At 38.7% G+C, this 16,664-nt stretch overlaps 1 protein-coding gene across 1 annotated transcript in view; it reads right to left on the bottom strand.

Moving 5' to 3' along the window:
* The window catches only part of LOC114648746 (arrestin red cell), a 109,294-nt gene extending 93,088 nt beyond the window's left edge, over positions 1–16,206 (bottom strand). Inside the window, exon 1 of the mRNA XM_028797963.2 lies at positions 15,982–16,206. Coding sequence (XP_028653796.1) covers positions 15,982–16,004 — 23 coding nt within the window. The 5' untranslated portion in view covers positions 16,005–16,206. The remainder of the gene's footprint in view (positions 1–15,981) is intronic.
* Between the last annotated feature and the right edge of the window lie 458 nt (positions 16,207–16,664).

Here is a 16,664-nt window from a genome sequence, read left to right as displayed (position 1 = left end):
TGCTTTCCCCTTTGTTTATTCTAACACACAGTTGTGTTGCCAAACATGACACAAACTCTGTAAGAAAAAGTTTGCTGATGACACAACAGTTAATAGTAATCATTATCATCTATGACAAGACATCCTACCTGGAAGACATTACACTCCTCACTGAATGCTGTTTAAATAACAATCTGTCCTTCAGCATTAGCAAAACAAGCAAACTGATTGTTGAGGTTATGGGAATTGAATAGAGTCATGCTCTTACAGATAATAATGTGGCTACTGTAGAAAGAACAAGGAGCTTTGAGGTCTTAAGGCTCGTTATCACTATGTTTGCTGTTGCAGGGCTTTGTATAAAATGGAAAAGCTTTATCAAACCTGATTAATCCAATTCAGGGTTTTGGAGACAAGAAGCATTCTCCACAGTATAAGGCACAGAGCGCAATCCATTTTTGTAAAGGCCACCAGTTCATCCGAGGGCTCAACAATAAACACACTCACATTCACATGCAATTGGTAGAACAGTTGCCTTTAAGTTTTTTTTTAAAACAGAGAGTTGGCGTGTCACCACACACATTTATTTTCATAGTTTTCTATAATGCCATATATATTTCTTTATTTAATTGTTACTACTGTCTTTACAAATATGTACTGATAATTTTGTTTACATGTATTCTTAAGTAAAAATGCATTGCACCACAAAGATGCAGTTCACAGCCATTGTCCTATACCTAAAACAAAGGGTAATACAATTTTATTCAAGTACCCATCCTGTATATTTAAGGGAGAAGGAATAAATATGGAAACATGAGCAAAGCATTCAAAGAGAAGCTGATAAAATGTGTGGAAGAGATTGTAATTGTGAAAGAAATAAAGCTGACAGAGGCATCCACTCATTTTTTCTGTCACAAACAACCTGTTGCATCAAAGTGCAAACCCAAATCGTTTCCCAAGAAGAAACAGGTATAAGAGTTATAGCTGTGCTGATTGTGCAAGAACATTATCAAGCACAAACACACAACACAGATACAGTATAATCAAGTCAGAGTAGTCTAGAGATACATTTGACACCTAGACTATGCCTTGGGGTTCTAAGAAGAAACACAATCTTTAATTTATAAAAAAAAAAAAAAAAAAACGGCAATCAGTCCAGTGTGACTGGAAGATGGTCTCTTTGGTAGCCTGCCATACTCAGAAAAAAATACCAAAGTGGCCAAAAAGCAGGACTGCACAACTAATTGTGTATTAATCGCAATTAAGATTAAAGCTTCTACAATATACAAATAACAAAAAGTTGTGCTTACTACATTCTATTTAGTACTCCAGCTCTGTCAGGAATAAACAAATACATGTTGTAGTCAAGCAGAGATACATTTAGTTAGCAAATTTGCAAACTAGAGGCACCATCATCATCTGAATAATTACAGGCGACAACAATGAACGCATTTTTCATGTCTGATCTCTAACAATGGTTTTAAAAAAATGTACATTTCATTTTCGTGTTTGCAGCAGCCTCCAGAAAAACTGACAAGCAATGTTGACCTGATGCTTTTTATAAGACTGAATGTCAAAATGAAAAGAATTACCTGTAATTTGAAACTATTTTGTTTTCAATAGCAACAATGTTGATCAAAAAAGACAACCATACAAGCTGTTGCAGCAATGCACACAAACGTTTTTGCAACTTTTTAAAAGTTCACACCACAAGTCCAAGGAGGTTATGCTGAAGCTTTAAAATGCATAGGCTGGGCCTCATCTGTAGTGATGTGTACAGTTTTGGTCACCAGACTACAAAAAGGACATAGCAGCTCTAGAAAAAGGTCCAGAGAAGAGTAATTATGCTCATTCCATGGTACAGGAGATGAATTATGAGGAAAGATTAAAAAAGAGCTGAGCCTTTTCATTTCAAGCAAAATAAGATTAAGAGGTTACATGACTTTAGTGTTTAAAATTATGAAAGGAATTAGTACAGTGGATTGAGACTGTTATTTTCAAATGAGTACACAAGGATACAGTTGGAAACTTGTTAAGGAGTAAACTTCACACAAAAACATTAGGAAGTTTTCCTGTACACAGAGAACCACAGACAAATGAAATAAGTTACCAAGTGGTGTGGTAGACAGTAGGATGTTGGGGAGTTTCAAAACTACAGTTGATGTTATTTTGGAAGAATTGAGAGGATAGGACTGGAAAACTTTGTTGGGTTAAATGGCCCGTTCTCGTCTAGATTGTTCTAATGTACACTCCTCAAAAAAACTAAGGGAACGCTTGATCCCTCATAGGATCTCAATGAACAAAATATTCAAGTGGAAAATCTTTATTGAGTAATAATGTAATAACATAATATAACAACAGTCAATGGAAACCAAAATCACAACATCACACCAAAAATCTAAGTCAAAAATTGAAGTCACAGGCTGATCCAACTTGCTTGACTTTCATCACAGCAAGTCATAATGTCACTCAGTAGTGTGTATAGACTCCACGTGCCTGTATGCACTCCCAACAATATCTGAGCATGCTCCTGAAGAGAAGGTGGATGATGTACTGGGGTATCTCATTCCAGACCTACATCAAGATATCAGTGATACATAACGTCCAAGAGGTTCTCAATTGGCTTCAGGTCTAGGAAATGTGCAGGCCAGTCAATGGCATCAAAGCCAATGTCATCCAAGAAATGCCTCCACACTCTGGCCAGGCATTTTTTTATACCAGGAAGAACCCAGGGCCCACTGCATCAGTGTAAGGTTTGACAATGTCTCATAGGATTTCATCCCGGTACCTAACAGCAGTCAGGGTACTGTTGCCTAGCATGTGGAGATCTGTGCAAGTCTCCAAGGGTATGCCTCCCCAGATCATCACTGACCTGCCACCAAAGCAGTCATGCTGGATGACGTTGCAGGCTGCATAACATTCACAATGGCATCTTCAGACTCTTTCACGTTTGTCACATATGCTCAATGTGAACCTGCTCTCAACGGGACACAAATGGCGGAGCTGCCAATTGTGTAATCTACTGCAAATGCTAATCAAGCTGCACAGTGATGGGTAATTTCTGTTTCATAATTATTCGTATATGATTTACTGTTTTCCAAAAAAGTGACACAAATATTTTAATGTGTTGTATCTTTACTATGAATATAAAAAAGAAGCAATACTAAACAATAATTTTTCAACCAATCAACCATTTATCAATTTCACATTAACATAGTTTTAAGTAGTTTCCTGCAAAATGAAAATTCTACTGTACTTTATGCAAAAAGACCGTAGTATATGCATTTGGTAAGATAAAGTACATATTTCACTGTTGTGGTGTTAACTGTTATGAAAAACTGCAATTGTAGTATCAAAGGCAGTACTCATCAACTATTCATTTTGTCATAACTTAGCACCCCTGTCAAAAAGTATAAAGCTGTCCACTTATTAACAAAATTAAGTACCCAGGGAGACATAAACACTTCAGGACAAAGTCAACAAAAAACAGCACATCTACTGCCACTCTGGGCCCATTTATGTAAGACTTGCTACCTGGCAGAATGGCACACAAAGCACTACCTTCTCAGATGCCCGGGCACTCACTCCTAATCTGATACATACTTTCAATCCTAATCACTGCTCCTCTTGCCAATGAATCTTTGCCCAAGGTCACTTCCCAACCCTAAGCTCAAAGTGCTTTTAGCTTGAGTGCAGCTATAATTGTCTTCACAGAACATCCAACTATGCCCAGTTCTTCTTCTTTCGAAGGGGGCAGATCTAGGATTTCTTGCTAAAAACAAATGCTCAGTACCCACTGATGGCCTTGAAAGTACTGCACCCCTATGCCCATCCATAGCTCTTTAATTGCCAGGCCTGTTACTTTAAAGGGCCACATGCTTCTACTCATTCATAGTACTGGCACCTAACAGGGCAGAAGGAAACAAATGGTGTTCTGCACCTCACCCTTAAAAGAGCCATGGAAGGTTGCTGTGCACTGTCCCTGGAAAATTAATCAATGTTCTTGTCTTTTGGGTCATTTGCCCTCTAACACAGTGGGTTTCGAATTCAGCCCTGGGGACCCCCATGTCTGCAGGTGTTTTATTCCAAACAATTGCACTGTCAGAGAACCATTCTTACTTTTAATGGATCGATTTGTTTAGTTACCGGGATGAGAAATACTCGTAATTGTCATAGTCAGTCAGTCATTATCCAACCCGCTATATCCTAATACAGGGTCACGGGGGTCTGCTGATAATTAGCATGAGCAGTGTAGACTCCATTATAAACAACAATGAATACTTACTTTATTGCCATTTTCACTTGCCTGATTATTGAGAAATACAACTCAGAAGACAAGTGAATATGGCGCTCTAGTAGTTGTGCCCCTTACATTCCGTGTTTGTCAGAACTTGGATATAATCAAGACAACACACTCTTCAAAAGAAAACAGCAAGTTAAACATAAAACAGCAACAAAAACTTAAGTACAGTAAGTATCTTTGCCAAACGTTAAAAATATTTCTGCACTTCTTAAAAAGAAAATAAAAAGGTCAGCTCACTAAACAATTTAATACAATTTAATTTAAAGTAAGAATGACGCATTGATTTGTAATTAGTTGGAATAAAAACCTGTGGCTACTGCTCTAAAGGTGTTGTTTCTGCCAGTCACAACAATTCCTTTCCTGTACTCGCCTTTATGGTTATTGTTCTTCCAGGATACCCAGGACATTTACAGGGCCTTTCATATCCTAGTTGAGCCCTTCTACCAGTGGTGGCACACACTTATCTATACCTCCCTATTCTCAAAATGTGTTTTACTCTCTTTCACAGCTTTGACAAATTTGGGTAATGGCACGGTCTTGTGCACTGCTGAGCAGGAAACTAGAGATGCTCCTATCAGGATTGTTTTTAGGGCTGATACCAATCGTCGATATGATGTTACTAGACTGGCCAAATCAGATTTTATTTCCTTTATCTCTTTAAACAGCTTTTACTCTAAGTTCCTACATAACCAGAGACAAAGAAAATGTATGCTCTATATTAAAGTGTTAACTTTGGTATTTGTACAGTATAATTAAACTATAGGCCACAGGTGTCATCCATTAATGCTTTATTAACAAAATTAAATTCTTAAAATTAAATTGTTCACCGACCATAAAAATACCAAAATAAAAAATACCATTAAAATACATGCATTTTTAACTAATAAAATATGCAGATAAAATATTTATCCATACTGTAAAACATATGGCTTAAAGGAAATAAAATGGTTCTCATAATTACAAGCCATCATATTGTTTCATTTCTTCTGTAATGTACTTATCTGAAACATTGCTTAATTTAAAAAAAAGTAGTTTTTGTCATTTGTCTAACATTTTGTTCTCTCACATATTGATTAAGTTAATTGACATTGGCAGCTAAACAAGGCTTAAGTGTAAAAATGCATGCACTTACAGGTTTTAATCATTTTTAAATCATTGATTGCACTACAGCTTTTTTTGCTGTTAAAATATACATGTACTATATTTATACACTTTTTTGTGTTTGTTTTTTCCATTAACAAGCTAGGCATTTCTAATTTATGAGATATAATTATAAAAACACAGATTACCATTAATAATAATTTCTTACCCAAAATTACTGTTTGACACACACAAAAAAATAATAAACACAGTAGAAACCTTAAAAAAAAGATGCAAATCAATCATATATTCATGATTATTAAGAGGATACAAGACTAACATGCTTAACAAGTTTACAAGTAAAATAGACCAATTTTGCTGTAAAGCTAACAAGCCTATAATTTACTAGGCAGCAATTTCAAATTCTCCTTTATCTCTTTTTTCTAATTGAAAATTCAAACTGCTGTATCTCACACAGGATCACTCCCTATCCAAAAATCAGACAAGCAGTGTTCTTGTTAATTAAAGGACAAAATAAAAAGGTATAGCTTTTTTGCCACTTGTCTAATAGCAGAGGATGACTCCTCCACTTTCTTTTTCTCATTTTATTACTCCACTTTATTTAATGAAAAGCCTAATATTCGAATCTTCTCTCTCTTCAGTAAAGTTGGCCTTACTGCTTTCAAGTTCACTGCAAAAAATGATGTGCCTAGCTCAACTAGTGTAATACCTCAAATAAAAGACTACCACCATTAATTACTTTAAAGCTTAGAAAAACAAAAGCTGAAAACAAACATTTTTGTGACCAATTTACTGATAAAGTGTATTTTGTAGTGAAAATCAGCCGATTTAGATTGGTGGAGGGCGGCACGGTGGCACAGTGGGTAGCGCTGCTGCCTTGCAGTTGGGAGATCTGGGGACCTGGGTTCGATTCCCGGGTCCTCCCTGCGTGGAGTTTGCATGTTCTCCCCGTGTCTGCGTGGGTTTCCTCCGGGCGCTCCGGTTTCCTCCCACAGTCCAAAGACATGCAGGTTAGGTGGATTGGCGGTGCTAAATTGGCCCTAGTGTCTGCTTGGTGTGTGGGTGTGTTTGTGTGTGTCCTGCGGTGGGTTGGCACCCTGCCCAGGATTGTTTCCTGCCTTGTGCCCTGTGTTGGCTGGGATTGGCTCCAGCAGACCCCCGTGACCCTGTGTTCGGATTCAGCGGGTTGGAAAATGGATGGATGGATGGATAGATTGGTGGACGATTGATGGGAGCATCACTACAGGAACAGTGGCACAACACGATTTTCTTACATGTTAATACTGGTCACAGTTACAGAAGAAGCTAGAAGCACTGGAGGGAAGCGAGAAGCCATCTTAAATAGAAGGACCCTTCAATGCAGAATATACTACAGCACAGATGCCCTCATGTGCCGAGGATACAAAAGTAATGTTGCAGCAAATGCAACCTTTATAAAAATTTTTCAAAATAAAATTAATTTATAAAAATCAAACTAAGAAGATAAAAGGCACACAATTAAGAAAACCCTGTCACAATGCAATTTCAAAATTTAAAACAAAGTAACACACCATCCACAACCAAGTCTCAGCTGTTGGCCTAACGTGCACAGCACTTCTCCCTTTCTCCTACGGGGAGGAGTGAATTACATCATATATCTATACCACATTCTAAACTTTTCTTTCCTTGTGGTGAGGACAATGGTACTTTTAAAAATTACATACAGCTACCCAGAAGATCAAAGCCCAGTTATGCTCTTGTAACAAGTGCTACTCAGTTTAAAGAATTTTGCAGGCTAGACCTGACACTTTTAAATATAGGCTTCCATACGGATGCACACTCGGATCATAGCTGCAACACTTTCCCAGCGTTCAGTTGACTTTAATGACAAAATAAAGTATGAGATTAAAGTAGAACATCATAAACATCATCTTAAAACTGACCCAGATGTTAATCGCTACATGCTTCTGGGGTTTCCTTCTGTGCTGACAGCAGCGGCAGGCAGTGATTGCTACACAGAATAGATTAAATTTAGGATACTCTAGATCTCTGCACATTAAAATCCTTAGATTTATACTTGATATCATTTTCATGATGAAATGTGTTAAAGCATGTACATTACATTTTACAGATAAATCATTAACTTCATTACAATAATTAATACTGTTAATAATTCCACATGTGGGGGCGTGGCAGAGCAGTGGCACTGCAGCCTTGCAGTAGGGAGTCACCTGGTCCCTGGTGTTCCCTGCCTGAAGTTTGTACATTTTCCTGGTGGGTTTCCAGAGTAAGCTCCAGTTTCCTTCCACGGACATGCAGGTTTGGGGATTTGGTCATGCTAAAATGACACTAGTGTATATGTGCGCTTGCTCGCTCCTTGCAATAAGCTGATGCCCTATCCAGAGATCGTTTCAGCCTCATGCCCGATGCTAGCTGGAATGGACGCGTCCCTGCACTGATGGTTGTAATCATTAAACATTCCTTCTTTTCAGTGATACTGGGGCAAGGTGTCCTGGGAATTTAATGGATGTTTCAACAATTCAAAACACAGGGAAGCTGAATATTGTTTTCTCACTGTGATGATATCTTGCACTGCCACTTGTTAAAATCTTCCAGATTTACGTAAAGTACGTGCTCAAGTATAAACAGTACACTGCTTGAGTAGCAGCAGCATCCGCATGCATCACATGAAGTATAAACCCAGCCTTAGATTCCTTTTAAACTTTGCCATTTTGAAATTAAAAAAGTGCCCCACGTGAGGAGACTTAGTGAGATTTATTTTGGTATTAGTTCCACTTAGAACCTCTAATAATAATAATAATAATAATAATAATAATTCATTACATTTATATAGCGCTTTTCTCAGTACTCAAAGCGCTCTTGGGAGTGATGGTCTGACACAATGATTCCAAGGACACCCCCCAAACCACAACCCCCCCCATAACCACAGGCAGGGTAATGCTTCCTTAAACCATCATCAGATACATCCACTATGGGACCAGAATATGTTTGCCAATCACAGCATCAAAGCTCCAAAAAATTATTCTGCTGCGGAAAACATCCTGCATTGTTCCTGTTCCAAGGAAGGCAGACGTCTCTTCACCTAATGACTACAGACCAGTGGCATTTACATCTTATATCATGAAGACCTTTGAAAGGCTAGTCCTGGACTACAAGAGTCCTCTTGTAGTAGGCCACCTGGACTCACTGCAGTTTGCCTATCAGACAGAGACTGGAGTGGAGGATACAATTGCCTATATGCTCCACAAGGCCCACACAAAACTGGCAGCACTAGAAGGATTAGGTTTTTTGATTTCTACAGCGCCTTCAATACTATCCAGCCATCATTGTTAAGGAGTAAGCTCAGTGATATGCAGGTGGAGGAGCTTATGGTGTCCTGGATAACAGACTATTTTTCGGGCAGACCATAATTTGTGAGACTCAAGGACTGCGTCTCGGATATAGATGTGAGCAAAACTTTAGCACCACAAGGAACAGTCCCCTCTCCTTTTCTCTTCACTCTGTACACTTCAGACTAAAAACGGATTGGTCTCGGAACACAGAGGAACTACAGTATATAAGAAAGAACACAGCAGGCTCTTTTTTTTTCCTTAGGTGACTGCATTTTTTCAATGTGGGTAATGACATCCTTCACATCTTCTACAACTCTGCAATAGACAGTGAAATTGTCTACGCTGTGGTGTGCTAGTCTGGTAACATCACTTCAAGAGAGGCCCACTGAATCAACAAGCTAATCAAAAAGGCCAGCTCAGTTATGGGTTGCACTCTGGACCTTCTGGAGGTAGTAGCAAAGGAGCAAATTAATACCAAGCATCATTATGAACAATGCTGCACATCCTCTCTCTGAAACACTGACACTAAGGACTTTCAGCCAACAAATTCTTCAGCACAAGTTTCTCAGGAAACACAACTTGGGCTCCTTTATACCAACAGCAATACGTCTGCATAATGCCTTCCTGTGGCTATGACTGTGACTGTCAATTCAGAAGTTTTCTTTCTTTCTAGTCATTCTGGTGTGTGTTCAGACCATAGTGTGTGTGTGTGTGTGTGTGTGTGTGCGTGTGTGTGTGTGTGTGTATTCATTTAAAAAGCTTCTGTAAAAGACCAAATTTCTCCCCTGGAGACAAATAAATTCTATCTAAATGGCATACCAACAATAAAGCAAAAAAAAGTAGATGCACCTGGCTGTTGCTCCACCATTCTATTCCTCCCTCAATAAAGAAGGAGAAAAGTGTAAAAGCATCATGTAGGAAAGGGGCTAAAATTAAATGAGAAGATGTAAAGGGGGAACCTCCTGACATCCAATTCCAATTTCAAAATAGCACTGAAAAGATACTTATTCAGAGTGCATCTTCTGAAGTGTGATATCTTAGTAACTGCAATACTGACTTCTATATTTATCTTCCTCCTTGTTGTAAGTCTATTGTTGCACATCTGATGTCATTTTTTTTTGTATTTTCTGTACTGGATATATCAGAAGTATTTGCATTGCATAACTACAACTTTCCTTAACTCAAAGTAAAAATGAAAGGGTTCTTATGGAATATCATTGAACAGCAACGTACCTTGAGTTTAGTAATTGAATATTTATTTCCAATTTTAATTTAGGCCACCATGATTTATAAGGCTGGTGCCCTCATCCAGTTTTGGTTCCTGCTCTGCACCTAATGCTGTCAAGATAAGTTCTGTACCCCACACCTATATTAAGTGAGTTGAATAACATACAGATGGATGATTTGTAAAGCACTTGGAAAAATGTAATGATACATCAGTAATCTCTCTGCATACGTTTTAAGCAAAGATCACTTGAGTGACTGATTATATATTTATGTCATTCGCAATCACTATATCAGAGTGATAAGGCTACTTTATTTGGCTGGCTTTGCCAACTTAAAAGGGCAAAGGTATGCAAGTCTTTATAGTCAGCGGCCTCTCAACTGTAATCAAAGTATTAAAGGCGTGTGAGAGTTTCAAATAAATGCACTCAGAGAAGAAGTGGGTAATAAAAAAAATAGCAAGCTGTTCAAGCTGAATGTGTAGTGTAGCAGTGTACAGTGAACTACAGCCTGCGATGAATGTCATTTGCCATATGTATCAGAGCTGGCTATGGTACTGGAGCATTCAGATACCGTAACACCCTGTCCCTACTGCCCACACAGCAGAGCAGTAATGGCATAGTGTTTAGGTCTGCCAGTTCTAACTTGTTCATATTTATCACTGTACAGTCCTAAATAAAAGTCACAAATTAAACTATGGTTTGTCTTAACAATGACCAACATGTTAAAAGGCATCTCGTTAATAGAAAACTCAAAATGGAAATAGTACACTTTTTAAACTGCAGTTATTATGAGGGAGGTACGCAAGATTGAAAAAGGAATGCAAGAAGGGAAGAGACACAATTGTAAAATGAGTGAGGAGCAATTGTTTGCTAGGAGCAAGGGTACCACCAGCATGGCACAAGGTAGCCGAATGTCCCACAGGAGATATCTTTGGGGATGAGAGAGTGAGAATCACAGCTGCCACAGGAGCAGTCTTGCATATGACTGCCACTGATGGTACAATTGTGTGCTACATGCTTCTGGGGACTATGAGAAAGACGCACATGTATAGGACAGAGTAAGACCCTCCCTTATGACTAGGACAGAGAAAGACCAAAGAGCTATAACAAGAGAGACCACATTGCCTCCTAAGATGAAAGAAAGTGTCAGGGATGAACAGACCAACGGTTACTGTCACAGAAGTAAAGCCATTCTGATGTGGGAAGTGACCCTGCAAGCAGGCTTAAAGCTTCTAATGGAGTGATGTCTTTGAAGCAAAATGAGACTTCAGGACAAAACCTCAACTAGTGGAAGGAAGAGAGAGAAAAAAATGGGTGAGAGAGAAAGAGAGAGAGAGAGAGGAAGTGAAGTATCTTTTGGTGTACTTTTGACATTCTGGGAGTTTGTAAGCCGCTTCATCAGGTTGGCAAAGACATTAGACCTAAATAGGCTGTCCTTGGGTAACAGTATGCATTTGTTTTCCTTTGCATTGCACTTTTAATGGTTAAAAAAAACACTTGTTACAAATGTGTCCTTTTTATTGCATTTATGGTTATAAAGGGTTACTGTACTATGAAAGGGCCCTCAGTAATAGCAAAGGGTATGCTATAGTATATTCCACTCAGAACGGCCTAATCAATTTCAACCATTTCTACTGTAGTTCCACTTGAGGTACCTTGCAGATGATATCAAAAATAAGCAATGGCACAAGTGATGGCCCACAGGAAGGAAGAGGGCAGATCTGTTTAATAGATGATTTTCTGTATTACAATAGTGCCAGGAAAGCATACATGATATGTGGTCAAGGTTGCCAAGAAACAGAGGTCTACTAGTGAATTTTAGACAGAATTAGGATAAGCAATTTATCTAACCTAACAACAGCACAATCAATTAATAATCAATTTGTTGATCTACATAACATTCAAGGGCATGATTTGTCAAGTGTAAACATAGCCATCTCAGACTAAATATTTCTGCATCCAAACACTCCATTTGTGTACTACCTTACAAGAAGGGATATTACATTCTGGACACATACCTTCACACTGCAGTGTTATCTAGCTTAAATGTTATAGGTGCTAGCAATGTGGTCCCTGACTCTTACTCTCATGTCCCAAATGCAAAGTAGATTGCCTCCGAAAAAACAATGAACACAATGATTATGAGGGCTAGCAAACAGCACTAGATTTGCAAGTCTCAGAAGGTAATCTTAAATTAATAACACCTTGCTTTCCATGAACTAACCAAGTAATTTATTAATAAATTATAGTAATATTAAACAAAAATTCATTAGTAATGGCAATAGTAACAGCAATAGGAAAGTATGTATTGATCCAAAAGGGCACTAGCTAGTATCTTACTCAGCTCACCTGTCCCCATGTGTGGGACTAGGCCTCGTGGAGATACCTGAGCAGCAAACCAGCTTTGTAAAGAGGTTATAGAAGCAACATATAAAGGAAGAAGCTCCTTTGAATGTGTGAATGTCTACGAGGACTCAGAAACACTACCAAAAGTGAGATAAGGGGCAAGGGTCTCACTGGGAACATGGAAACGCAGTCACTACTTTTAAAATACCCAGAGTGTTTACGATTACAAATATCTAAATAAATTTCTTTTTGTCTCTTGACAATCTGGGAACTATTAGAAATGTCATACAATTGTGTGTAACACGTCTGACCCTAGATTTCAGATTAGGTCGGGCACCACCTTTAATATAAAAACTAAATATTCACAAAAAAGGATCAATGTAAATTAAATGATACACAGTCATGTGATGATTTATAGCCGACTGAGTTAAAGCCATTCTTACTTATGGTGAACATGTCTTTTAATTTTATTTTTTGTTACTGATGAGCAGGTGTGAATAACAGATGAGTTGGTACTTTCCTTTCATGACCGACTTCTTTAATCCCACTACATTACACAAGCTTTCTCCATTAAAGTGTCGGTCAATTGCTAAGAAGTACCAACAAATGAATGACGAGCATGGGAAGGGTCCCCCATGAAGCATCAATTGGTCATGGAGAAGCAAAAGCACATGAACAATGAGCGGTTCTCTCATGAAGTTTGGAGAGCACAACTTAACAGCACTTCCAAACTGCTACACAGGATGGGTATTGAAAGGCATAATAACAGCGGAGTGGCAGTTCAGAAGTACTACACGGCACCATGAAAAAAGGCCACAGAAACTCAAATATCAGTTTATGCTACTCTGTACCAATAGTTAAAGTGTGCATACTGGTGACCCACACCAGACTCACAGTGCCTAAATCATAATGACCTGTACACTTTGCGACGGACATACAGCCAATTCAACATATGGCCAAATGTTCAGTCCCAAATGGAACTGTAAGTCAGCACCTGACTGTATACCATAATTTATAAACTATTCAATAACAATTTATAAAAAAGAATGTACTTCTACCCACCTTTGCCATTTTACACCTATCTAGGTACCAGACATGGTCATGACTGTTTTACATTTAACTTAGGGTTAATGATGAATCTATCATCTGACAATGGTGTTCTAAGAATGAGGCCAAAATATATATACAGTACCTTGCTGTCACATTGCCATTAAATAAGTAGAAAGACGTAACCTTGAAGAGTCAGCAAGGAGAGTTACAGGTTAAGATAATGTAGTTTGTCTGAATGGCCTGTTTTCCTCAAAATTGTTCACATTAGAATGAAATGGAGAAAAAGAAGAACTTCATTTCATATATATATATATATATATATATATATATATATATATAAAAAGAACAAGTGGTACAGACAAACACAACTCAGAATCCAGTACTGCACTGACACCTTCTTCCTCTAATAATGAGTCAATCTCTATTTGCATAGTGCAGTTAACAACGTATGCCATTACAAGATGCTTTACAGGGTGAACAAGAGCACAATACAGTATCAAAAAAAAAAAACTGAATAGTAAATTAAATAGTAAATTAAAAAGCGCCACATACTAGAAATCCAGTACTGGCAGACATGAGCAAGACCGGACATATATTAAAGAGCAGGTGTCAAAAAGACTCAGACTTAGATAGCTTAGCCATGAAGAATGAACTGAAACCAGCCAGACCAGCCTCCTCAAAAGTACTTACCTTTGGGTGATGGAAATACCATCATTACAATATATAAGAAACTCATTTTAAAAAAAAAAAAAAAAAAAAAAAACCTTTTCCTCTAGCATATATTTCACCAACTTATTTTTTGTGTTCATTAATTTTCTTCTTTCTAGCAGTAAATTGTCATACTTTACCCATTATCTCCTTTTGTCTGATCTGAAAATAAATCGTTGGTTTATCTTTGCCCCATAATGTTCAGCAGGTGAATGCAACTAAGTGCTCATGTTCACTAAAAGCATATCTGCCCTAAATGGGCATAGATTGACTGATAGCTAGAACACTAGCTTCAGAAGTGTGCAGCAAAAGGACAAATTTGTGCAGAGTAAATGGCACAGATAGTTATTTAGACCTGAATAACTCAAGAACATGAGTATGCTGTCAGGACTGGTGTTGGCTCCCAGCAACCCTCAAATGGATTAAACAGGTTCCTAGAACAAATGGAGGAAGTAACTCGGTTTCCAAAAGCAAAGAAGATATAAAGTCAATAGTTTACTTGAGAAGAGATATGATATACAAAGGGACTAGTTCCCACTAGTAAAAGAGTTCTGATGGAATTATAATTATTTCCAGTGTAAAGCCTAAAGATTTCACGACAGAAAAATAAAAATTTTTTGGCTTACCATTTCAAACAAGTTTAAAAGCACGTAAACAGTACTAGTTTTAACTACACAAGCTAATGCTAATTACACTGTCCATCTCTCTAAAAACTGACAAATGGAAAGCATTCTTGTGATGGAATTCAGAAACACTATGAAAGACTTCTTCGTCGAAGGTTCATTTAGTTTTGCAGCCACTACATACTGAAACTTTCTCAGCTGTAAAATCTAAATCAAGGCGGAAAATCCAACTTAGTCTGGCTTTCTAGACTTGTTCTTACTACATTAAATTCCCTAAAATGGAATTATAGGAGTATTAACACGCTGCATAACGTGTTCTCCACCTTTGAAGCATAAGCTTATCTAAGCCGTTTGTTTCTGCTTACACTATAACTATAAATTGTATTGTGCCCACTAATTTTCCCTTTATTACAGGAAAGCTGTTTTCTCTGTAAAGCGTCACGTAGCACACTTTTCTGTTAGTGGTGCTGTATTAAATAATTGGGTGATAAATAAAAATAATGGACGGACACTTTAAAAAACATATTTAGCTGAGGGGATATACTGCGTCTTTGGAGCTGCAGCACACCCACCACCAAAATAAAGTCACTTACCGGTGTGATGTCACTGGCACTCGTAAAGTGGGCTCGCTGGTAACCTCCATACTTACATGAAGGTTGCCGAAGCATGGATCTAGCAGGTAACAGAAATAAAGCCCCCTACTGTACACAGAAACCAATTGTAGACAAGTAGATTTTATACACAGACAAGGTGCAGACAACCTACAGATAAGAGGTGTACAAATGTATGCGAATGTGTATGAAACAGATGGGAGATGCGCATGCATGTGCAGCATCCTAAAATAAAGCCAGACAGTCAAGCATCGCTTTATCCCCAGGACCCTACGGGACGCTTACGAGTATGTTTCCCCATTTTTGCAGAGGGTGACTGATTCAATATTTATGTTTCCGCATCTGGAACGCAAGGCCGACTGATTTTTTTTATATTTTTCTCACAGAGGGGCGGGGGGATGAACCCCTCCCTCCGAGAAGAGCCGTCACGACTCTGCTCAGTCTCGTGAGCTTTTCGGGTTGACAATCATCAATCACTACATTAATATGCAGCGCCTTCTCCTCTCGCCACTTCTCTCCTTGCGATCGGCTCCTAGGTTCTTTAACCACAGACACACAGGCATTTGTAAACGCGTCTCCATTACTGCTTGTAAATGTCACAATTTTCGAATTAATTCCAAGGAGGATCCCCCATACAACACTGCTCCCCTCCCTCTCTTCCAACCCGCATCAAACCCCCCCAAAGAGAAGCGTCGTACTGCTTACCTGGTGCCTGCCTTATCACCCATGTCCAGTACGACTTCCCCCAATGGTTGCTGACTTCTCCTTAACTTGCTCCTTATGCTCTCTTTAAATTCGGATCAATAATAATGTGATTATTAGAAGTGCGCGGCCGACTCCCCCCTTACCACAAGCCACCGACTCTCGAACTGGCTCGTTTCCGCAGATTCGAGACGGAAGCGCCACTTCTCGAGTCTGACAGCTCCGAGCCCCGCCTATGAAAATTGACGGACAGCAGCTTTAGCCATCGGGAGCCCGTAACAGGCACATCTCGCCCAATACTTCTCCGAAATTGTAGGTGGGTTCAAGACTGTTAGATTAGTTAACCAATACCAAGAGGGTATAGCAGACTCATCTCTGAAGAGGCGTCGGCATTCACGCAATGTAGTAATTTTCAGAATCCAATCACCAATGGCAGGTTGAAATTGGCAGCCAGTTTAGCCAATTGAAATAAACACTTACTGGGGTTTGTGCCAATGTGGGAGTGGGGAGGGATTTATGGGCGTTACGCCCGCGGACCCTACGCTTTCAAATAGTCGAATGAGGTAAATAAAGCAAAGGAAAACGCCTTCGTGTAATCTTAAAAAATGTTCCCAGCTGCGTCGACATACAAATCCTGGGCGGGCATCACTGCTGTGAGCCGTTTTAATTTTTCTTTCGACGCTTCA

Source organism: Erpetoichthys calabaricus, chromosome 3, assembly GCF_900747795.2.
Source record: "Erpetoichthys calabaricus chromosome 3, fErpCal1.3, whole genome shotgun sequence".
Taxonomy (NCBI): Eukaryota; Metazoa; Chordata; class Cladistia; order Polypteriformes; family Polypteridae; genus Erpetoichthys; species Erpetoichthys calabaricus.
The sequence above is the reverse complement of the archived record's forward strand: the minus strand, read 5'-3'. Positions and strand labels throughout refer to the sequence as shown.